The sequence below is a fragment of the Nicotiana tomentosiformis genome, chromosome 8 (assembly GCF_000390325.3).
Source record: "Nicotiana tomentosiformis chromosome 8, ASM39032v3, whole genome shotgun sequence".
Lineage (NCBI taxonomy): Eukaryota > Viridiplantae > Streptophyta > Magnoliopsida > Solanales > Solanaceae > Nicotiana > Nicotiana tomentosiformis.
This window is the reverse complement of record NC_090819.1, coordinates 138,159,276-138,184,575: the sequence shown is the minus strand read 5'-3', so window position 1 is coordinate 138,184,575 and position 25,300 is coordinate 138,159,276. Positions and strand designations below refer to the sequence as shown.

Below are 25,300 nucleotides of genomic sequence, written 5' to 3'. Positions count from 1 at the left end.
TATTATATTATAGTATCTAAATTTTTGACTTACTATATATAACCTCAAAGTACACCATATTTTACATATTATAAAAACCAAACCTACCCGTCAAGCTGTCAGGGTGATTAATTTAGTGTTATAGTGGATAAAATTTACGATTTTACTGTTATAATTGTCAAAGACATTTACTTAAACTTGACAAAATTAGTTATATGACTTTACTGTAATCCCACCTCAGAATATCAAGAACTGGAATTTTCAATTTTTCCTCTGGTGATAAAAACGAAATTTTCTGGTTTTTTCAATGATGTTTGATATTTTCTTTTTAATATTTGAATTAATCAATCAGTACGTAGTTTTATGACCTTAATTAGCAAAGTTGCTAATGCTTAATCGATAACGTGACTTGCATCAGCAAAAGCATGACAAGTACATTTGGAGAAAGCTCCATATTCCTAACCCAATATTCTACTGTAAGGCTTTAGCATATTGTTTTGTCATCAGAATTTAGTGAAATGTGAGAATAACATTTTGGTCCCAAAAGAGTTTAACTTTTGGAAGTACAAAAGTATTTTTATTCTATCACATCATTTTAAAAAAAAAATAACTACACATAATTATCTAAAATAAGTAGAGCTAGTCACCTGAAAATAAAAGCATATATCATTATTATAACAAGTTAAATTATAATGATTGTTAGTATATGTAAATTAAATTTTTCTTAACATATGTAAAAATAAATTAAATTAAATTAAATTTAAAAAATGTACCACTTGTTTTCCTGCATGAAATTGTACGTTTAGAAAGAGGCGAAGCTAACTTTTATGTTACGGGTTTGACGAAACCCAATTATTTTAATTTATACCCTATATTTATCTTAAGAAATCCATTAAATATATATAAATTAATAATTTAAAATTCAGTAACTTAAAATTACAAAAATCCCGAATCCGTAAGAGTCAAATTCTAGCTCTGCTCCTGTGTTTAGACACTACTATATTATACGTTTTCCATGGTGTAACGAATAAGCCAATCTACTTACTTGTTGGAGTACTAATTTATTTTGTTTTTTCAGTTCAACCTTGTTTGGTATTTAAAAGAAAAAAAAACTTGTGAACGCAGGTCGAATATTCAGAAAATGCTGCGTATTTTATGTATTAGATTTTACGTTTTTGTTACCCTCTCAGGTCTGATCAACTTTCTTTTTCTTTTTCTTTGTCTGGAAATTATAAGCGAAAGCAAACCTAACCTTCTGTACAGTAGTTCACAATTTCACATCTTAGCAGCTTAAATTTAAACATTTATTGGTAGTGATTAGTTGTACTAATACTTTTCACTTTCCTTAACTGAAAAATCTTTTTTAAAGAATTTGTTTAGACTTTGAAGTCTTGTACTAGCAATTATCCCAATTCAAAAAACAGATCAAGTAAAACAAAAAGAAATTAATGAGCGGCAACATTATGTCTATGTAAATCTTCAATTATAGTTTTCATACCCATTTATTAGCTAATCATCTTCCTATGTAAACGAGAAAAAGGTTAAAACACGATTATTTGATAATACGTACTCTACATATTATCAAATTTTCCTCTCCTAACCCGAGATTTTGTGACAAATAATTACTTATAATGAGTTGTGACCAAAGAATCTTGACTTTATTTTATCCTTATTCTTGCATCACCCTATAATATGAATGATTAAAGCCTATTGTTTTGATCCACTAGTAATTATAATATTTTACCTATGCGTTAGCTTAAGGCAGATTCAACAAATAGAAACAAGTCTTAAATGTAAAAAAATTGATCAATATACTCGGCTAATTATATTAAACCAAGAAATATCACGTTGAAACATCACTATCCTTATTCCAAATGCATGGTACTTTAACTTTAATTCAGTGAAGAAAACAAAAACTTAAAGTTTTATTTTATCAAAGCACACATGCTTAGAACTCTATATAAAGAGACTAAGGGTAACCAGTCCTTCCCACTACTCACAAAGCAAAGAGCTATTTTAATTTTCTCTCTGAAAGTTTGTCTACCAATGGACTCTAAATCATTATTTGCAACTCTATGCATTCTTCTTCTCTCCATTTCTGCACAGAGCTACACTCGTCGTGCTCACACTCCTTGTAAAGAAATGGTATTTTATTTTCACGACATTGTTTACAATGGTGAAAATTATAAGAACGCAACTTCAGCCATAATTGGCGCGCCAGAATGGGGCAATAGGACCATAATGGCAAGTCCTAACAATTTTGGGGACTTAATTGTGTTTGATGATCCAATTACACTTGACAACAATTTACACTCAACCCCAGTTGGAAGGGCACAAGGCATGTATTTTTACGATCAAATGGACACTTTTAGTTCTTGGCTTGGTTTCTCTTTTGTGTTCAATAATACAGATTATAAAGGAAGCTTGAATTTTGCTGGTCATGACCCTTTAATGAACAAAACTAGGGACATTTCAGTAATTGGTGGAACTGGTGATTTTTTCATGGCTAGAGGAATAGCCACTTTGAGTACTGATGCATTTGAAGGAAGTGTTTATTTTCGACTTCACGTCCATATTAAGTTGTACGAGTGTTGGAAATTACTCTAGTTTCCCATTTAGTTTTCTTGATCATATGCACTTATGTCCTTGTTGAAAGATGTATAACCTCAATTTGAGAGTCAATAAGCTTTCAGACTTCATAATATAAGTCACGTACGGTAACAAACTAATCTGTCTTTATTATATTTTTCTTTGTTTTGTTTCATACGAAAAATTGTTTTAAACTAATAATGCCCTGCTTTCTTTCTTTTCTTCTTTTATAATTTTTTTCCCTTTTCAACGCTTTCCTGCGTACATAGTATAATAAATGGTTGACGAGCAACTCTAGATACAATTGTTTCACCAAACATATTTGCTTCAGTTGCAATTTAAATTAATACCCTGGCCACCTTTGTTGTTTGAATTTTAGGGGCATCTAACCACAGGCCATATCAGAAAAAGAAGGGGGGGGGGGGGCAGAAACTAACTAATAAGTAATATCATACAACTGATAAAATTAGTTAACTGGTAGTACTTAATAAGTTTATTCTGCGAATGAATCTAGTTACTATTTTTTGTGCGAGAAAGAAAATATAAATTCATCTGGACATCACAAGTTTAGCCGATTTCGAAATTAAGAGGAATTTAAATTAGAGGGAAAAAAAATCAGAAATAGCTATATTTGTAATTGGTAATTGAAAAATAGTCACAATTTCAAAAGTAATCGAAATTTAGCCACTTTTCGTGTAAATATAAGATTTGAACAAAAACACTCTTAAAAATTCGGAAATATTCCAGGCTGGATTTCGAATTTTTTTACATATGAGCTTCCAACATAATATGTTGGAGTTCCATCATAATATACTGGACGTTTATATATACTAAAACTTTCCGTGTGCTGAAGTTCCAACATAATGTGCTGGAAGTTTAAACGCATGAGCTCCATAATTCAGTATATTATGCTGGAATTTTTCGTGTTTCAGCAAAATGCTAGCTATTTTTCAATGACTCCGCATACGCTGGCTATTTTTCAATTGCCATTCCGAAAAATAACTAGCTCATGCTATTTTTGCTAAATTAGATCCATTAACAAAAGATTGAAATGGATGACTAAATCGAAACTGAAACTAAATTATTTGATGAGAGAATTCCATTACATGGTACAACCGGAGACAATTTTGCATTCAAGACTTAATAGATAAAAATAAAATAAAAAGGATTTTTACCTTCCTATATACTATTTGAAATCTTATTAACCTCCCTACTCAAGTTTCAATTTAATTACATGGTCATATACAATTTACCAATTATATATAAATAAGTTTTAAATGAGTATCCCTTTATATTAGGAATTGAATAAGAAATATCAGTTATTTCCCTATCCATTTATACTTGCTCTCTCTCTCTCTCTCTCTCTCGCAAAGCCTGAAGACACTACTAGAAATTCGCTAAAAACCGACCAAAAAAACCAACCAAAGTTGGTCGGTTATGGCCAATTACCGACCAAAACGCGACCATTACGGTGTGGACGGTGTTTTGATGGTCAGTAGCTTAAAACGACCATCTGACAAGTTTAATTACTTACCGACCAACTTTGATCGAAAACATATTTTATTAATTTAATTTTACCGACCAAAGTTGGTCGGTTTAACTAAATTATATTTTTTTTATTAATTATTAAAATTAAAAAAAAACGACCAACCTTGGTCGGTAATTGAAAATATATATTTTTTTAAAATAATTAAAATTAAACATTACCGACTAACTATGGTCGGTAATCTCAACAGTGCAGGCAAAATACCGACCAAAGTTGGTCGGTAATGTTGAATTCTGAGAATTTAATGTTCATTAACCAAACAACTTTAGTCGGTATTTTGGAATAATTTATTTTTTTTATTAAAAACCGACCAACTTTGGTCGGTTTTTCTGGGTTTAATTTTGACATAAAATGCATGTTTTGGCAGCTACACCACCTGCCAGCATACAAATACACCTAATAACAACAACAACAACAACAACCACAACAACAACACAACAACAACATCATCATCAACAACAACAACAACAATAACAACAACAACAACAACAACAACAACAACCAAAACATTCAATAAATACTTTAAAACTAACAAATTAAAGTTCAATTGAACATAAAAATCCAAAACCAAGTTAAAACTAATTACAACTAGTTCAAAACTGGTTCTATTTGTCTAGTTCAAAGTATATAAAAGTCAAGGGGTATTTTCTACAACAACATCATCACCGTCTGATGAACTTTCATTTACAAGACGATATAGAGAACGGTCTTGTGGAGGACGGGAAGCACGATCACGGGGAGGACGGGAGGAACGATCACGAGCAGGACGGGAGGAACGATCACGTGGAGGTCGACCCTCTGGAGATGACTCACGAGATCGGGGCAATGGAAAAGCTCCACTAGATAGGAGAGTTCTGATCTGAGCTTGCATGCCAAGGAATTGAGCATCTCTAAGAATTTATCTTTCCTTGGTCGCTTCTAGCTCTGATGTGAGCTTTGTCACTGTCTCCCGCATAACGGAGAGGCTCTCCCTATTAAGTTGCTCGCCTTGCGAGGAAGTCCCTATTCCCCGCATTACACACTTATAGCGATGGAAGTTTTTAGTAGGAAGCCCGTATACCTTCCCCCATTTTGGACCGCCAACAGACTCCAACCATATTCTTTCAGCATCCTCGTCTGAAGGTTGGGTTGGCTCACCCGATTCACCAACTGGATGACTACAGATGAATTCCTCCACGTTACTTTGGTAGCGACCCTATATTATTTTAAATTAAATCAGTATTTCAAAATTTTTATAAACGTAAATTATAATACTTAAAGAAAATTGAAAGCTTACATATGCAGTCGAGGCCGGGTCCTCGACCCACCTATCTTGATCCCCCTCTTTCTTCTTCTTCACAATATGTGTCTCCTTGAATAGCTCATCATGACTCATTGGACACTCATACTTCTTTTCCTGAAAATAAATTAATTAAGTTAATAAACAGAATAGATATACTTAGAAAAGTAAAATAATTTAAGCAATTACGTACCAATCTTCTTTTTATTGTCCCTAGGCTGATCGCACCTCCAGTGTGCAAGGAGCCTCCCTTCTCGGATGCGCGAGCTTTTTTTTCTTTTTCGCTCCTCTCTAAGAATTCTGCGGTAAGCCATTGCTTTTGAAAATCATTCCACAAATTCTCAAGTAACCAGCCAGGCCTCTTGTTCTTCTTTCTAGCATCCGAGAAAGCATCTGCCAATCTCTTGCGAGCTTTATGATGAAAATTTGTAGCCACTTTCGTGCTATAGCGGTCTTCCCATACACACTTGCTTTGTATTTCAAAAGTTAAATATTAGATGGAAACATCATAAATATAAATTATTAAACTGTTTAAAAGAATATTTATACCTTAAATTGATTGAAAATTTGCTCCTACAGTGAGAATGGGCAATCAGTCCAAGTCGCATAAGGGCCATCATAAAGCTTTCTGATGGCATTGGTGATTATCCTCGTAGTCTTATTACCCGGCCTGAACCTGTAATTTAACAGTAAAAACACATTAATATCTTAGTAAAAATGTTACAAATCAATAGACGCAAAAATAATGAATAACACTTACCCATCACCCTCACGGACTATGATGATCCTGCCATATCGATCATAATTCACTACCTCGTCATCACCATCCGAAGCATGTGTATCAGAGGCATGTGAAGACGGTGTAGGCGGGTCAGAGCTACTGTCTCACAGGCGAAGGCCTGCAATAGATGGAGTCGATGATGAAAATGGTTGCGATCCCTGTGACTGCGACATAGCTGGATGCGACCCAAGCGGATGTGATACCGATGGATGTGACCCAAATGGCTGTGACATGGATGGATGCGATCCATGTGGCTGTGATATGTAGGGATGTGATCCATGTGGATGTGATGCAGATGGCTGTGAGGCAGCTGGACTGTATGTCGGACGTATAGTCCTATGGCCCTGTGATGGAAGACTTGGTGTCTGAATGAAGGTGTACGGCTCGTGATGTTGTGGCAGCTCAGTATAGCCGTGTGGTGGAGGATAAGACATAGGCATCTATGAAAAGGGTGGACAAGAAGGAGTATGGAGTATTATTTTCTACCCTCCTCTTTCCCTTCCTACCCTTTTCTCGACCCCGAGAACTAGTAGGGTCATTGTTACCTTGACCCTTGCCTGCCATCTGCATAATATAATACACATTTAGATTGAAACATATAAGAAACTAGCTATAAAATGAGAGTGCTTTAAAAACCCAACTTTTTAATCCTCATCGACGTATTGTTCCTCGTCCGAGAATTCTTCGTCCTCAGTTGTTTGAGCTTCATCAGTTGATTCTTCATCCTCATTTTCTATAATTGTTACTTCATTTATATCAATTTCTTCCAATATGCATTCAGGATGTTCCAAATCATTTTCTAACTGATCGTCCACTATTTGGTGAACATTGGAGATATCGTTTTGATATGCAACATCTAACACATTCTCGACTTCCACCCTACCTACAGGCTTAGTTTTTATTACAACCCACCAATCGGACTTATTCCGCCGCAATGGATAAGGAGAATAATACACTTGTCTAACGTTATGTGCAATTATGAAAGGATCATAGCGATCATACTCCCTCGTATGATTAACCTCAATTATGTTGTATTGGTTGTGTACTCTTGTACCTCTTGTTGGATTTGGGTCAAACCACTTGCATCTAAAGAGTATCAATTTCTTATATGGCCAACCTGTATATTCTAGTTGTAATATTTCTTTGACCATACCATAATAATCAATATCTCCAACTTGGTTGTCATCACCACCTTGAACCCACACCCCGCTGTTGTTGCTATTTTTATTTTTAGAGAAATCCTATGTATGAAACTTATAACCATTCACTACGTACTTAGACATTGTTGTGACCTGAAGCCCAGGTCCCCAAGATATATCTTTCAAAAAGTGATTTACACCATTATTTGGATTATTTACCTACATAGAGTTAAAAAAATTCATAAGTTAGCACAACTTATGAATCAATTTTTATACATTCACTATATATATATATACACTTACAAACTGTTTGAACCACGTATCAAATCTCGTATATACAGCATCATGGCCAAATTGACCCATGAAGTGACTATGACATATCAAATATTTTTAGTAGTTGCATCAATATGTAGTCACAGTAAATTTTTTATTTTGATAACTAGTAAATCAATACTTACTTGAGAAATGGTACAACTTCGGGACAATTTAGCAGCACATGAAGTGGAGCTGACTTGTACTCCATATCACTCAAACTTCTCTTTCTAACATCCTTAGAACATCGGCCTGGTTGATTGAATATGGACATTGGTGGATATAATGGATCATTCACACATTCGACCGTGTGCCTATTGGGCCTATTCCTAGAACATGGCACGTTACTCTCAAAATAATAAGAACAAAAATATGCAGTTTCCTTTGCAAGATAGGCTTCGCATATAGATCCTTCAATCTTATTCCTCTACTTAACAAATTGTTTGCATTTGCCAATTGTCCTACATAATCTCATGTTAGCCAAGAACATTCAAATAAAATAGAATATTACATCAAACTTATAATATTACCTCTCAAAGGGATACATCCATCTGCATTGAACAGGCCCTCCAAGTCGTGCCTCGTGTACAAGGTGTATTGGAAGGTGTTCCATCACATCAAAGAAACCACATGGGAATATTTTTTCCATCTTACTAGAAATTACACGAATGTTCTGGTCCATCCGAAATAGGCTTTCTTCCTTTAATGTGGTAGAACACAAGTCTTTGAAAAACAAACTAATCTCTGTGATGGGTTTCCAGATTCTTTCAAGCAAACCATAAAATGCAATAGGCACTAAGGTCTCCATGAAAACATGGCAGTCATGACTTTTCAAATGGCTCAACTTTCCTACCTCCATATCTACTTTTTTTTCAAGATTTGACGCATAACCCTCAGGCATCTTCAATTTCGTAACCTAATCACAAATTTGTCGTATTTCCTCCAAAGTGAATGTGTAACTTGCTTTGGGCTTGAACACCTTACCATTGTTTGCTGTCTGAAAGTATAATTCAGGTCGCCTGCAATGTTCTTGTAAGTCCATTCTAGCCTTCGGGTTATCTTTTGTCTTACCTTTAACATCCATCACTGTGTTGAACAAATTATCAAAATAAATCTTCTCAATATGCATGACATCAAGGTTGTGTCGGAGAAGATTAGCCTTCCAATAAGGCAACTCCCAAAATATACTTTGTTTCGTCCAATTATGATTAACACCATATCCGGGGAATCTATAAGGTGGAGCCTCAGTAACTTTACTAAAGTTCTGGACCCTCTCCCAAATTTCCTCACCTGAAAGTATCGGAGGTGGAGAATCATATTCCACTTTATTCTTTTTGAATGCATTTTTCATCCTTCTAAACTCATGATCATCAGGCAAGAATTGACAGTGACAATCAAACCATTATTGCTTTCGGCCATGTTTCAAAGTGAACGCTTTACTATTTTCCATGCAGTAAGGACAAGCTAGCTTCCCAGCAGTCATCCACCCAGACAACATTCCATACGCAGGAAAATCATTAATAGTCCACATTAAATTAGCACGCAAATTAAAATTCTGCTTGGTTGATATGTCATATATTTCAACACCATCATACCACAATTGTTTTATCTTATCAATCAAAGGTTGCAAATATACATCAATCAAACTTTTCGGATTACGTGGACCGGGGATAATACAATTTAAGAATATATATGGACTAGTCATACACAACTCAGGTGGTAGATTATAAGGTATAAGAAAGATAGGCCAACATGAATATGGTGTCGCAGATATAGAAAAAGGTGTGAAGCCATCCGCACACAGACCTAACCGAATGTTCCTTGGTTCACTAGCAAAATCTGGATATGTCCTATCAAAGTGCTTCCAAGCTTCTCCATCTGAAGGATGACACATAACACTAGGTGGTCTTCTATTTTCAAAGTGCCATCTCATATGAGGATCAGAACTCATCGACGCATATAACCTCTTTAACCTAGGTATAAGAGGTAAATAATGCATCGCCTTGACAGCGACCATATTCCCGCTGGAAAGCCTCTTGAAACGAGGGTTTTCGCAAAATTTACAACTGTCTAAAGTTGCATCATCTTTATAATATAACATGCAACCAACTTCACAACAATCAATTCTCATTGACGAAAGTCCTAACTTAGAAACCAATCTCTTTGCCTTATAGAAATCACCAGGTAAGTTGATATTAGGGTCAACTAGTTCACTCATAAGGTCAATGAAAGAGTCTATGGCTGCTTGAGAAATATTCCAATTAGATTTGATACTTAGTAACCTAACTGCAACAGACAGCTCAGAGTGCAGACTTCCTTCACGTAGTGGACGACTAGCTTCCTCTAACTGTTCATAAAAACGTTTTGCGTCATCATTAGGAGTTTGTTCAACATTTTCATTGGGCTCACCCCCGAAGTGCATCCCAAAAGCATTCGCAATCATATCCTGAATTCTAGAATCAAGATTTGTATTCTCCACCGACCTACTACTTTCATCAACAACCATGTTATGAAATATCCCACGGCTACCATCGATCTCTCCATGATTAGTCCACACAAAGTAATTCTCTATAAACCCCTTCCTATAAAGATGAAGCTTAACTTCCTCCGATTTTTTAAACTTCATACAATCACACCGGACACAAGGGCACCTAATTACTCCTTCACTTTGGTATGGTGGAAGTGACATTGCATGTCTAATAAAGTCATCAATCCCTTCTACAAAATCCTCCCGCAATCCCCGCCGATTAGGATAATTCCTATTGTACATCCAAGTACGATGTTCCATCTATACAAATAAAACAAGAACAAATTAATTTATTCTACAATTATAAATTAATTATATCTTTTTAGTTAATTCAAGATAATAAATGGCTCCTAATTACACCAATTTATATCCTAAAAGTTCAATTCATATCCAAAAGGTCCAATTCATATCTTAAAAGTTCAATTCATATCCAAAAGGTCCAATTCATATCTTAAAAGTTCAATTCATATCCTAACAGTTCAATTCACAAGAACAAATCCTAAAAACTAAAATTTCAATTCATATCCTACGAGTTTAAACATAAACTAACTAAACTAAAGAAATTCAACCCATACCCTAAAAGTTTGATTCACAAGAACAAATTAATTTATTCTATAATTATAAATTAATTATATATTTTTTAGTTAATTCAAGATAATAATTGGCTCCTAATTACACCAATTTATATCCTAAAAGTTCAATTCATATCCAAAAGGTCCAATTCATATCTTAAAAGTTCAATTCATATCCTAAAAGTTCAATTCACAAGAACAAATCCTAAAAACTAAAATTTCAATTCATATCCTACGAGTTTAAACATAAACTAACTAAACTAAAAAAATTCAATCCATACCCTAAAAGTTCGATTCACAAGAACAAATCGTAAACCCTAGATTCTAACTAAACTATTCATGACAACACAAAGTTAATAATTCAATTCTAACTAAACTATTCAAGACAATACAAACTCAAAATTGAAACACTCATCAATTAAAACTAATTCATAACTAATTGACTAATTAACAAAACTAATTAGCTAATAAAACTAATTAAAACAAGACCTAAACCCTAATCCTCAATAAAATGCAATGTTCATATAATTGAAACACTAATCAATTGAAACTAATTCATAACTAATTAACAAAACCTAGAAATAATAAATAAATGGATTGTAATTCAAACCTAGAATTTTTAGGAGATGGAGAAGGAGAGGGGCGGCAGTGGCAGTGGCAACGGCGACGGCGACGGTGCAGCGAAGGCGAGGGTTGGGCGGTGGCGACGCGGGGTGGGGATTGGGATTTATGTGAGGGATATAGAGAAGAGAAGGGAAAATAAGAGAGAAATGGGGGGTTCCCCCGTTTTTCAATTCTCTGATTTCAGAATTACCGACCAAAGTTGGTCGGTAATTTTTGTCGGTACATTAAGTGTTGACCGTTTCACCAAAAACCGACCAACTTAGGTCGGTTTTTTTATTAAAAAAAAAATTTAAATTCTTTTTTTTGTGTGTTTTTTTTCTTAAAATGTTATAAACTATTAAAAAAATATTATAAACTACAAGCATTTATTTTATTTAACTATACAATTATTATAAATAATTATAAACTATAAGCATAATCTTTATAAATAATTATATTAACTATTTAATTTTAATAAATTATAATAGCATCTATCTAAGTAAATTTTCTAAGTTATAATTAAGTATGTGAGTAATTTCTCTCACACACACATACACTATATTGTAGTTGATGCTAATAACTTCTTTTTTCATTCATTCATCACTAATAATGCATGACATAGATTAATCGATATATATAGGTCGAGACGTTTTGATGAATCATCGATTAATATTCATCGATACATCTAAGTAAGTTATAAGTCGATGAATCAATTTACAAATAGATATATTTGATGCTAAAGTATATACACTAATTAGTATCTTCCCAAGTCTATCCCTAAAAGAACCCGACCCTGTGGTCCTAGCGCTTCGTATTCTTATATATATATATATATGTCAAAGATGTTTAGTATTAATTCTTTTATTTTTCATTCATTCATCACTAATAATGCATGGCATAGCTAGATTAATCGATATAGGTCGAGACGTTTTGTTTTTACTATTAGTCGATATAGGTTAAACGTTTTGTTTTTAATATTCATCGATACATCTAAGTAAGTTATAAGTCGATGAATCAATTTACAAATAGCATATTATATATAGTATATGTTAGTGTATTCATTATTTGTATTACAAAAGTGTTAACGAATTACATTTATATTATTTAGATAGTAAATATAAAAGTAATTCGAAAGTTTGACCAATGTTGACGTAATAACCGACCAACTTTGGTCGGTTATTTTGCAGAAAATAACAATTACCGACCAAAGTTGGTCGGTAAATGCTTCCCCTACATTAACCGACCAACGTTGGTCGGTAATTTTAAATATAAATTCTTAAATATTATAAAACATTTTAAATAATAAAATAATTATTAAAATTTAAAAAATTGGATCCAGATTACCAACCAACGTTGGTCGGTAATCCAAAATTTTCTTGTCTGACCAGCTGGGTCAATTCGTTGACCAATTTACTGACCAACGTTGGTCGGTATTTAGTTTTTAAAAAATGTATAAAAACAATCCCAGTTTCCGTCCAACCTGGACGGTTTTTGGTCGCTTTTTTTGACCGACCAACGTTGGTCGGAAATATTTGATCAATTTTTAGCAGATTTTTAGTAGTGAGACTCATAAGGAATATCAGTTTATGATTTGAAAAGACGAATGCTCAAGGAAGTTAAAAGTGAAAAGCCTAAAGATTCATTTCGCTTTAGTTGGGCTATAACATATGCAGAGACTTTAATCTCTCCTAATTCTCTGTAGGATTATAAATTTTGAAGGTGTTTGACTCTCCACCATTGACAGCCATTAAAAAGCTTTGAAGCTTTGAAATCGAATTTGGGTTTTCAAAAACCATTATTTGTTTGGATTTGGTGTTGTTGCAAACAAATAGGATTATTGTTTGGAGTTTTCTCAATTTTGAGGGTGTTTTGGTGAAGATTAGACATGATTTTGGCTGAATTTCAGATTGAAACTCGAAGAAGAAGAACACATGACATACAATATACTTACGAAATTGTAGTAAAGTTGTATTATAATTGTATGTAAATTATATTCTGTTGTATATATATATATATATATATATATATATTTGAATATTGTATGAAAGTTGAGAAATAATTGTATAATGTATGAATCGTTGTATAAAATTTGTATTTAAGTTATCAATACTATCTTTTTACATAAAATTGTTGATATGTATCAAAATTGTATTAGAAAGTAAGTTTTTATTGGAATTTTAGAGAGGAAGAAGCACACGCTACAAGCAAAATATATACAAATCAGATACAAAATATATACAAAAGACATATTGTATAAAATTTATATAAAAATTGTATTTAAGTTGTATGATATTATAGTTGTACTTAACTAGGTAGAAATACTGTATAAAAATTGTAGATAAGTTGTAAATAAGTTGTACAATATATAATTAGTTGTATGAAATTTATTTTTACTATGTATAAATCAGATACAAAATATACAAAAGACATATTGTATAAAATTTGTATTTAAGTTGTATGATATTGTAGTTGTATTTAACTATGTAGAAATAATGTATGAAAATTGTAGATAAGTTATAAATAAGTTGTATATTATATAATTAGTTGTATAAAATTTATTTTTACTATGTATGTTGTTGTAGATATTCAAATTTGCATTAAATTTGTACGAAATTTATTTTTAATTTGTATGTTGATGTACCATACATTGTTCTTTTTCTCAGTTGATTTATTAAGAAAAGAATAGTAGAGAATGAATTCCAAATTGACTCATGTGCACTGATTCATATTTGTTTGAATGGAAAAACTTGAATATTGATGGGAACTGAATGATTTGGGTGGAGAAATTTCGAGTTTCATAGTAAAAGCGCCATTGTTGCACTTCGGAGAAATTGAGTTTTATGTGAGATTTGAATTTTGTGTGAGAAATTAACTGGGTAGCATAGATTCTTGTTGGAAATACTAATGCAAAGTTGAATCCGAAGTTTGGAGGCGATTGAATTTAATATTTTCCCACTCGAAAGGTCTTGTTATAAGTGAGTTCCAAACGACCCAATCTTTTGGGTTCACATAGTTTAATTTTTATCACGCCCCGAACCTGGGTCTGGACGTAACACGGCACCCGGTGCCTGACTACATACGTGATGCGACCGAGCGAACCAACTGGTTGGTTGAATCAACATGTGATATTATAACATATTGAATGCGAAAGATAAACTAACACATGTTGATATACTGAAAGTCTGGATTATATAAATCAAAGTGCAAAAATACTAATACAATTCTGAAACATATTTGTAGCCAACATAGCTTAACATAAAAAGCCTGTGACTCTGTCTAACTGTTACTCTAGTCTATGAAGCCTCTAATAAAGTACTGAAAACACTGACTGTCTGAAAATACTGAAGACTGTAAGGTAATGATAATGCCCCGAAAGAACTGGGGATCACCAAATAGCTGGTACGAGAATCCTAGCGCTCTGAATTGTCAACCTGTAAATTAGTACATGCATCGTGAGATGCAGGCCCCGGGCAAAAAGGGACTTCAGTACATTTGAATTGCACTGGTATGTAAAGCAACTGAAAGAAAGAACTGTAAATGTTGAAATTGAAGTTGAGCTGATAATAGAGAACTGATAACTGAAATGATAATTGATAATTGATTACTGAACAAAGAAAGTAAGGATATGAATACTCCCTCTTCTGAATGATGAACAATCTGTTTATCTGAATAAACTACGGCCTCGGGCCCAATATATATGTGCACAAGCTACGGCCTCATGCCCAAGTATACGTATACATAACTACGGCCTCAGGCCCAAACATGCATAAAGCATAAACTACAGCCTCAGGCCCAAGTATGCATAAAGCATATAAACTACGGCCTCAGGACCAATACATGTGTTCAATATTCATGGATTTAAATTCAGGAACTGAGAATCATACTGCAATATGTGATGTTGAAATACTGAATCATATTAAGTTACATGATACTGGAATACTGAATAGGACTAGACTGAGACATGTATTCTAGAATTGATTATGAAAACTGAAACTTCAATTGTTTATGACATGCTGAGTAATCTGGACTGAGACTCATGGGCATCAAACCCAAGTCTATAATGATTGCGCACTGAACTTACAACGTTCAGAATAAAGGTCATGAACGAGTTACGAAGCTAGAGAATAGAAGTTCTGCAATTATTTAGGGAACTAGGCTTAACTATATTTCTGAGGCAATTAGTAAAGTCGTAAAAGAAACGTAGTGTAGGGAGAATTATTAACATTCCCAAACATAGAGAGTTAGCCTCACATACCTTAACTTCCTGCTCTTGAGCGTAATACAACATTCGCCACCCCTTTCAACTTTAATCTATATACAAGTCAAAGGGATTCCATATTAGTAATAATACTCATGTTTTGGTAACTTAGGCATTTTATCAAACACTTGGTGGGTATAAAGCTTCATAGCCCTCATTAATGGTGTTTCTACCCCCCCCCCCTATATCTCATTCTCTTACTCCTAGAAAATTCTAAAATCTCAACTTTCTATAATCAATACCATTCTTCATCATCCATAAGATAAACAACTTCCTTAATCAATAATCAACAATCAACAACCCAAACCTATAATCATTCATGATTTTCAATCAAACCCATCAAATCATATCCCATGAACTAGAGTATATAATCATTAATCCAATGCTATAATCAATTCAAGGGTGAATATATTACCTTTTTAATGTTCAATCCTCTTGAATTCGAGTTCTAGGGTTTCTTTTCTCAATAATGATGTCCTAATCGAATATCTAATGATTTAGAGGGTTTACTGTAACGACACGACCAGTCGTTTTGAGAATATTAGCCCTGAATCCCTAATTATTTCTCCCTCTATTTCATTTTTGGGTTTTATGATTTGCCGGGAGGATTTATTTTTGGTTTCGGAGTGTAATGGAACACATAGTGCCTAAATGGAAGTTTAAGTCGTAGGAATCGACCGTAGTTGGAATTGTGTGAAGACGACTCCGGAATGGAGTTTTGACGGTTCTTATAGCTCGGTAGGATAATTTTGGTCGTAGGAGCGTATTCGAATGTTAAATTGGAGGTCTGTAGGTCATTTTAGCATCAATTGGCGAAAGTTGGAAAATAGGATGATATTTGGAATGTTTGACCGAGAGTGAACTTTTTTATATCGGGGTCGGATTCTGATTCTGGAAGTTGGAGTAGGTCTGTAATGTCAATTATGACTTGTGTGCAAAATTTGAGGTCAATCGGACTTCATTTGATATATTTCGACGTTGGATATAGAAGTTTGAAGTTCTAAAGTCCATTAGGCTTGAATCGATGCACAATTCATGTTTTTAGCGTTGTTTGATGTGATTTAAGGGTTCGACTAAGTCCGTATGATATTTTAGACATGTTTGTATGTTTGGTTGAGGTCTCGCGGGCCTCGGGTGAGTTTCGAATGGTTAACGGATCATTTTTGGACTTAGAGGAATAGCTGATGTTGGGCTGGTTCTGGTATCATCGCATTTGCTGAAGGGTTGGATGTAGGTACGGTATCGTATAAGCGATCTTTGAGTCGCATATGCGAGGGCGAGGAGGATGGCCAGTGGTCGTAGATGCGATAGGAAGATCGCATATGCACGGAAGAGTGATCGCAGAAGCGGAGTGAGTGAGGGTGCTGGGGAGGCCAAGGCTTCCGTAGAAGCGGACGAGGGACCGCATAAGCGCATCCGCAGATGCGGAGATTTGCGCGCAGGTGCAGAACCTGGGGGTTTATGTGAACTCCGCACATGCGGAGACTTCACTGCAGAAGCGAATTTTGGACCGCAAAAGTGGAAATGCTGGACAGAACACTTAAAAGCAAGGGTTCGTGATTTTTATCATTATTGGACATTTTAAGCTCGAGTTTGGCTATTTTTTAGAGCATTTTTGAGGGATTTTTTTAGGTATGTTTCCCCATTGATTTTCCCACCTAGTTAGAGTGTATTTAAGGTGGAATTTGGGAGTTTGAGGCTAGAGGTTTGAAGAGTTTGATTTGAGGATTTGGGTGGCGACTTGATGTCGGATTTTAGTAATTTTAGTATCGGTGAACTCGCTATCGAATGGGTGCTCGTATTTTGCGACTTTACCCGATTCCGAGACGTGGGCTCGGGTCGACCTTTTGGGGCGATTTTTTGATTCATTGCTAAAGTCGTAGATTTATGATTTAAATTAGTTTCTTGTAGCTTTATTCATGATATGTAATTGCTTTTGGATAGATTTGGGCCATTCAGAGTCAGAAAATCGAGGGAAAGGCATTCCTACCGATTGATTGAGTGAGATTTGAGGTAAGTGACTTGTCTAACTGTCACGACCCAAAAATTCCACCACAGGCATCGTGATGGCACCTAGTCTCTAAGACTAGGTAAGTTAATTTCAATTACATTTTTGGAGCCATTTTTTTTAATTAAATAAGTAACCAAAACTAACAGCGGAACAAATATGAATGTACAACCTCCCAAGACTGGTAGTACTGAGTCACGAACTCTAACTGAATACATGGAATGATCACGAGGACCGAATATATAATATTGTTTGATTAAAATTAACAGTACAATAAAATAAAAAGACTCCAAGGGACTGCGACGACCAAGCAGCTCTACCTTGAATCCTCACGATCCCGCTTTAACTCTTCTCAAGTCCGATGTCTCCAATACCTGGCTCTGCACAAAAAATGTGCAAAAGTGTAGTATGAGTACACCACGGTGGGTACCCAGTAAGTATCAAGACTAACTTCAATGGAGTAGAGACGAGGGACAGTCAAGACACTCACTAGTCTAATAACCTTTGTAATACAATATACAAAATAATATGAGACAAATAATAATAAGGGCAGGATAAAACAACCAGTGATATGCACAATAGACAACAAGAATACCATTAATATTACTCAACAATTAATAAACACAATTACACCCAATTAAATCAAGTCCTTCAAATAAATGTCTTTCACATATAATTCTTCCAGATAACTCTCTTTCAAATATAATTTTCTCAAATAATTATTTTTTAAATATAATTCTTTCAATAAATCTTTTCAAATATAATTTCCTCAAATTAATATCTTTCAAATACAATTCTTTCATATAATACTTTCTAAGTAAAAATCCTTCCAAATAAATATTTTGAATATAATTCTTTCAATTAAAAAGTCACCATATGACACCTCATTTCATAATCATAAAAATACGGGTCTCGCCCCTTTTTCATATTTCCCCGACACCTAGTGCCCTCATTTCATATCTCAACTGCACGGACAATTCACATGCCAATTATCATTATCATTTCATCACAGCACCTCGTACCCACATTTTATATCACAACTGCCCGGACAATTCATGTGCCAAATATCCTCATTATTTACTCACGGCACCTCGTGCCCACATTTTCTTTTATAAATCGCCTGGCAATAGCCACAGGCTCTCAATTTCAACATAAATCAAATTGTTATCAATTTACCAACAACAAGAAAAATTGCACAAGGTATAAAACTAAACACAAGAAAATCACAACATCACATGAAAATTATCAACACCACAACCTTACATCATCACATATCGTCCCTGACAATAGTCACCCTTATCGCTCCTATTGCCACCCTTATCACTCCTATAGCTTATCGTTCCGCCCAGACAATACCAATAGCCACCATTATCGCTCTTATTGCCACCCTTATCGCTCCTATAACCACCATTTATCGCTCAGTCCAAATAATATTCAGACAAACACAACAGTGAAATGCCACCCTTATAACTACATAATAACAACGGTGAAACGCCACCCTTATCTTCCCAAAATAACAACACACACAACACAAAAATTTACAAAGGAAATTATCATAGCAACATAACAAAATCAATTCATATCACAATTTGCCCAATGGCCACAACCAAATTCCAAAGCTACAACCAAGTCAATTAATTTCACAACAAATAGCCAAAAGCTCCACACAATGTGTACAACAACCAAAAATAATTAATAGAGATAGAAATTACTCAACATAAAGCAAAGTCTTCATTAAATTCAGATTTTTAATAATTATATAAACACCTCTTCTTAAGCTCATTTAATTAATTATTTGCAGAGGGAAAATTCATAATGAAATTAAATTTCAATAATTATCAAACCAACAAATTCACAGAATTACATAAATAATCAAGTAACAATCACATCAAATTGTCATTTAACAACATATTCAACAACAACAAGGATTTAGGCACGACAATTAGATGATTAAATATATACCAACAATTACCCAATTTATCATACAACATACTCAGAACTTTAACTCAATAAAATTTACACATATAAGCTGAGTACGTACTCGCCACCTCGCGTACACGGCTTTAAGCAAGATACTTACCTTTTTGAAGTTAGGTTGATATTCCAAAATAGCCTTCTTGCTTGAATTGACTTCCGGACAGCTCAAATCTATCCAAATTAATTATATATATTCATTAAAATTCATCGAAAATAATTCTGGATAATAATACGTTGACTTAAAAATTTATTCCAAAAAGTTAATAAAAGTCAACGCGGGGGCTCGCCCCTCGGAACCCGACATAATTTTTATGAAATCCGAACACCCATTCCGATACGAGTTCAACCATACCAATTTTATAGAATTCCAATAACAAATCGACCTCCAAATCTTAAATTTAAACCAAGAGAATTTTCTAAATTTTTCAACTCAATTCACTAATTTAGTGATAAAAACAACAATAGATTCATGTAATTTAACCAAAATCAAGTTAGGAATTCTTACCCCCAATGTTTTCCTTGAAAAACTCTCGAAAAATCGCCTCACCTGAGCTTCCTTGGTCCAAAAATGGAAGAATGACACGAATTTGGACTTTATTCTACTGCCCAGGGGTTTGTTCTTCGCGTTCGCGATGAACAAGTTCTTCAAAATTCATTTTCAAACTCTTCTCAGACAGCCTCTAGTATAATGGTTATATCTTTTTGTACAAACCTCCAAATGATGAATGGTTTGACTTTCTCAAAACTACACTCCAAGGGCTATAAATTTTATTTGTTGTTCATCTCCCATTTCCTTATATATTACGAGATATAAGCTTCCAAAGTCAACCTTGTGCAACAGAGATTTCCAAACTCTTTCCGGACAGCCTATAGTGTATCCACCATAACATTTTTTACACAACTACAAATGACAAATGGTTTACATTTCTCAAAACTAGACACAAAGAGATACAACTTTTATTTTTGGATCATCTCCAAATTCCTTATAGATTGCGAGATATGAGCCTCTAAAGTTAGACGACGAATATCAATATTTCCTTCTTCGCGAAAGCAAGAACCTCTTCGCGAACGCGAAGAACAAAGTCCTAACATGAAAATCCTTCTTCGCGAATGCAAGAGGATCCTCGCGAACGTGAAGAACAACATCAGAACCAGCAACCAGCAGCATCAAAACACCCAAACTTGGTCCGGAACCACCCCGAATTAAACCCGAGGCCTCCGGGACCCCATCCAATCGTACCAACCATGCATAATTTAATATCATATTCGAGCTCATCAATGAATCTGCGGACCTGTTCTCTGATTGTAGGAACTAGGATAGGTGCATGGCGGGCTAACTCACTGAACCTGATAGCATATTCTGACACTGTCATAGTGCCCTGACGCAACCGTTCAAATTCTGTGCGCCACACATCTCTGAGAGTCTGGGGAACAAACAATTTCAAGAACATTTCCGAAAATTGAGTCCAAGTTGGTGGTGTGGCATCGGTTAGTCTACCTTCTTTATAGATTTGCGACCACCGATACGATGCACCTGACAGTTGAAATGTAGTAAAGGCAACTCTGCTCACTTCCACAATACCCATGGTACGGAGAATACTGTGACAATTTTCTAGAAATCCTTGGGCATCCTCTATAGATGTACCACTGAAAGTAGGTGAACTATACCTCTTAAACCTTTCAAGTCTCTTTTGTTCTTCTTCTGATGCCTCGGGCGTGACCTCAGGTCGAACCGGAATAACAGGTTGTATCGGTACTACACTCGGAACTTGACCAACGTGAACCTGCTGCTCTGAAGTTGTGATAGGAGTCTGAGCTACTCCCCCAATATGCGGAATGTTTGGTGTAACAGAGATCAATCCCGCCTGAGTTAATGTACCGAACATACTCAGGAACTATGCTAAAGTCTCCTGAAGTCCGGGGGTAACAACATGTGCTTCTGGTACCTGTCCCCCAACTGGAGCTACTGGTGGCTCCTCAACTGTTGTTCTGACATGTGCTCTAGTCGTAGCACGTGCCCTTCATCGGCCTCTACCTCGCCCCCGGCATCTTGCAGCCCTAACAGTATATGCGGATTCCTGCTCAGCTAACCCGGTAGCACGTGTCCTCACTATCTGTGAGACAATAGAGATTACAAAGGATCAAATTTCACATTCAACAAATTCCACCCAATAGGAATGAAAGAAATGGAAATTTCCTAACAGTTTTGTAGCCTCACGAAGTTAAGTACAGACATCTCCGTACCGATCCGCAAAACTCTACTAGACTCATTCGTGACTCGTAGAACCTATGAACCTAGAGCTCTGATACCAACTTGTCACGATCCAAAAATCCCACCACAAGCAACGTGATGGCACCTAGTCTCTAAGACTAGGTAAGCCGATTTCAATTATATTTTTGGAGCCATTTTTTTTAATTAAATAAGTAACCAAAACTAACAGTGGAACAAATATAAATGTACAACCTCCCAAGACTGGTAATACTGAGTCACGAACTCTAACTGAATACATGGAATGATCACGAGGACCGAATATACAATACTATTTGATTAAAATTAACAATACAATGAAATAAAAGACTCCAAGGGGCTGCGACGACCAAGCAGCTCTACCTTGAATCCTTACGATCCAGCTTTAACTCTTCTCAAGTCCGATGTTTCCAATACCTGGCTCTGCACAAAAATATGCAGAAGTGTAGTATGAGTACACCACAGTGGGTACCCAGTAAGTATCAAGACTAACCTCAATGGAGTAGAGACGAGGGACAGTCAAGACACTCACTAGTCTAATAACCTGTGTAATATAATATACAAAATAATATGATACAAATAATAATAAGGGCAAGATAAAACAACCAGTGATATGCACAACAAACAACAAGAATACCATTAATATTACTCAACAATTAATAAACACAATTACACCCAATTAAATCAAGTCCTTCAAATAAATGTCTTTCACATATAATTCTTCCAGATAACTCTCTTTCAAATATAATTTTCTCAAATAATTATTTTTCAAATATAATTCTTTCAATAAATCTTTTCAAATATAATTTCCTCAAATAAATATCTTTCAAATACAATTCTTTCATATAATACTTTCTAAGTAAAAATCCTTCCAAATAAATATTTTGAATATAATTCTTTCAATTAAAAAGTCACCATGTGACACCTCATTTCATAATCATAAAAATATGGGTCTCGCCCTTTTTACATATTTCCATGGCACCTCGTGCCCATAATTAAATCATCATATTTTCCCGGCACCTCGTGCCCTCATTTCATATCTCAACTGCACGGACAATTCACATGCCAATTATCATTATCATTTCATCACAGCACCTCGTGCCCACATTTCATATCACAACTTCACGGACAATCCACGTGTCAAATATTCTCATTATTTACCCACGGCACCTTGTGCCCACATTTTCTTTTATAAACCGCTTGGAAATAGCCACAGGCTCTCAATTTCAACATAAATCATATTGTTATCAATTTACCAACAACAAGACAAATTGCATAAGGTATAAAACTAAACACAAGAAAATCACAACATCACATGAAAATTATCAACACCACAACCCCACATCATCGCATATCATCCCTGATAATAGCCACCCGTATCGCTCCTATAGCCACCCTTATCGCTCCGCCCAGACAATACCAATAGTCACCCCTTATCGCTCTTATTGTCACCCTTATCGCTCCTATAACCACCATTTATCGTTCCGCCCAAATAATATTCAGACAAACACAACAGTGAAACGCCACCCTTATAACCACATAATAACAACGGTGAAATGCCACCCTTATCTCCCCAAAATAACAACTCACACAACACAACAATTTACACGGTAAATTATCACAGCAACATAACAAAATCAATTCATATCACAATTTGCTCAATGGCCACAACCAAATTCCAAAGCTACAACCAAGTCAATTAATTTCACAACAAATAGCCAAAAGCTCCACACAATGTGTTCAACACCCAAAAATAATCAATAGAGATAGAAATTATTCAACATAAAGCAAATTCTTCATTAAATTCAAATTTTTAATAATTATATAAGAAACCTCTTCTTAAGCTCATTTAATTAATTATTTGCAGAGGGAAAATTCATAATGAAATTAAATTTCAATAATTATCAAACCAACAAATTCACAAAATTACATAAATAATCAAGTAACAATCACATCAAATTGTCATATAACAACATATTCAACAACAACAAGGTTTTAGGCACGATAATTAGATGATTAAATATATACCAACAATTACCCAATTTACCATACAATATGCTGAGGACTTCAACTCAATAAAATTTACACATATAAGCCGAGTACGTACTCGTCACCTCGCGTACACGACTTTAAAAATTTATTCCAAAAAGTCAACAAAAGTCAATGCGGGGCCCGCCCCTCGGAACCCGACATAATTTTCATGAAATTCAAACACTCATTCCGATACGAGTTCAACCATACCAATTTTATCGAATTCCAATAACAAATCGACCTCCAAATCTTAAATTTAAACCAAGAGGGTTTTCTAAATTTTTCAACCCAATTCACTAATTTAGTGATAAAAACAATAATAGATTCATGTAATTTAGCCAAAATCAAGTTAGAAATTCTTACCCCAATATTTTTCTTGAAAAACTTTCGAACAATCGCCTCACCCGAGCTTCCTTGGTCCAAAAATGGAAGAATGACACGAATTTGGACTTTATTCTACTGTCCAGGGGTTTGTTCTTCGCGTTCGCGAGACTCCCCTCGCGTTCGCGATGAACAAATTCTTCAAAAGTCATTTTCAAACTCTTCTCAGATAGCCTCTAGTATAATGGTCATAACTCTTTGTACAAAACTCCAAATGATGAATGGTTTGACTTTATGAAAACTAGACTCTAAGGACTATAACTTGTATTTGTTGCTCATCTCCCAATTCTTTATATATTACGAGATATAAGCTTCCAAAGTCAGCCCTGTGCAACAGAGATTTCCAAACTCTTCCCGGACAGCTTCTAGTGTATCCACCATAACGTTTTGTACACAACTCCAAATGACAAATGGTTTACATTTCTCAAAACTAGACACAAAGGGCTACAACTTTCATTTTGAATCATCTCCAAATTACTTATAGATTGCGAGATATGAGCCTCTAAATTCAGACGACGAACAACAAAATTTCCTTCTTCGCGAACGCAAAGAACAAAGTCCTAACAGCAAAATCCTTCTTCGCGAACGTGAGAGGCTCCTCGCGAACGCGAAGAACAACAACAGAACCAGCAACTAGCAGCATCAAAACACCCAAACTTGGTCCGGAACCACCCCGAATCAAACCCGAGGCCCCGGGACCCCATCTAATCATACCAACCAGTCCCAATACATAACACGAACCTGCTCGAAGCCTCAAATCACATCAAACAACATCAAAGCCATGAATCATACCCCAATTCAAGCCTAATGAACTTTGAAATTTCAAATTCTATATCTTGTGTCAAAACACATCAAACTAATCTGGAATGACTTCAAATTTTACACACAAGTCAAAATTGACATAACGAAGCTATTCCAATTTCCAGAATTGGATTCCGGACCCGATATTAAAAGTTAACCCCCCGGTCAAACTTCCCAAAAATTCATCTTTCGCCATTTCAAGCCAAATTCCTCTACGGACCTCCAAATAATTTTTCGGACATGCTCCTAAGTCCATAATCACCATACGG

At 34.9% G+C, this 25,300-nt stretch overlaps 1 protein-coding gene across 1 annotated transcript; it reads left to right on the top strand.

Moving 5' to 3' along the window:
* Positions 1-1,979: 1,979 nt before the first annotated feature.
* On the top strand, positions 1,980-2,708 carry LOC104104353 (dirigent protein-like). Its single transcript, XM_009612418.3, has one exon. The coding sequence runs from the start codon at positions 2,026-2,028 to the stop codon at positions 2,584-2,586; it is 561 nt and encodes a 186-aa protein (XP_009610713.1). The 5' UTR covers positions 1,980-2,025; the 3' UTR covers positions 2,587-2,708.
* The last annotated feature ends 22,592 nt before the right edge of the window (positions 2,709-25,300 follow it).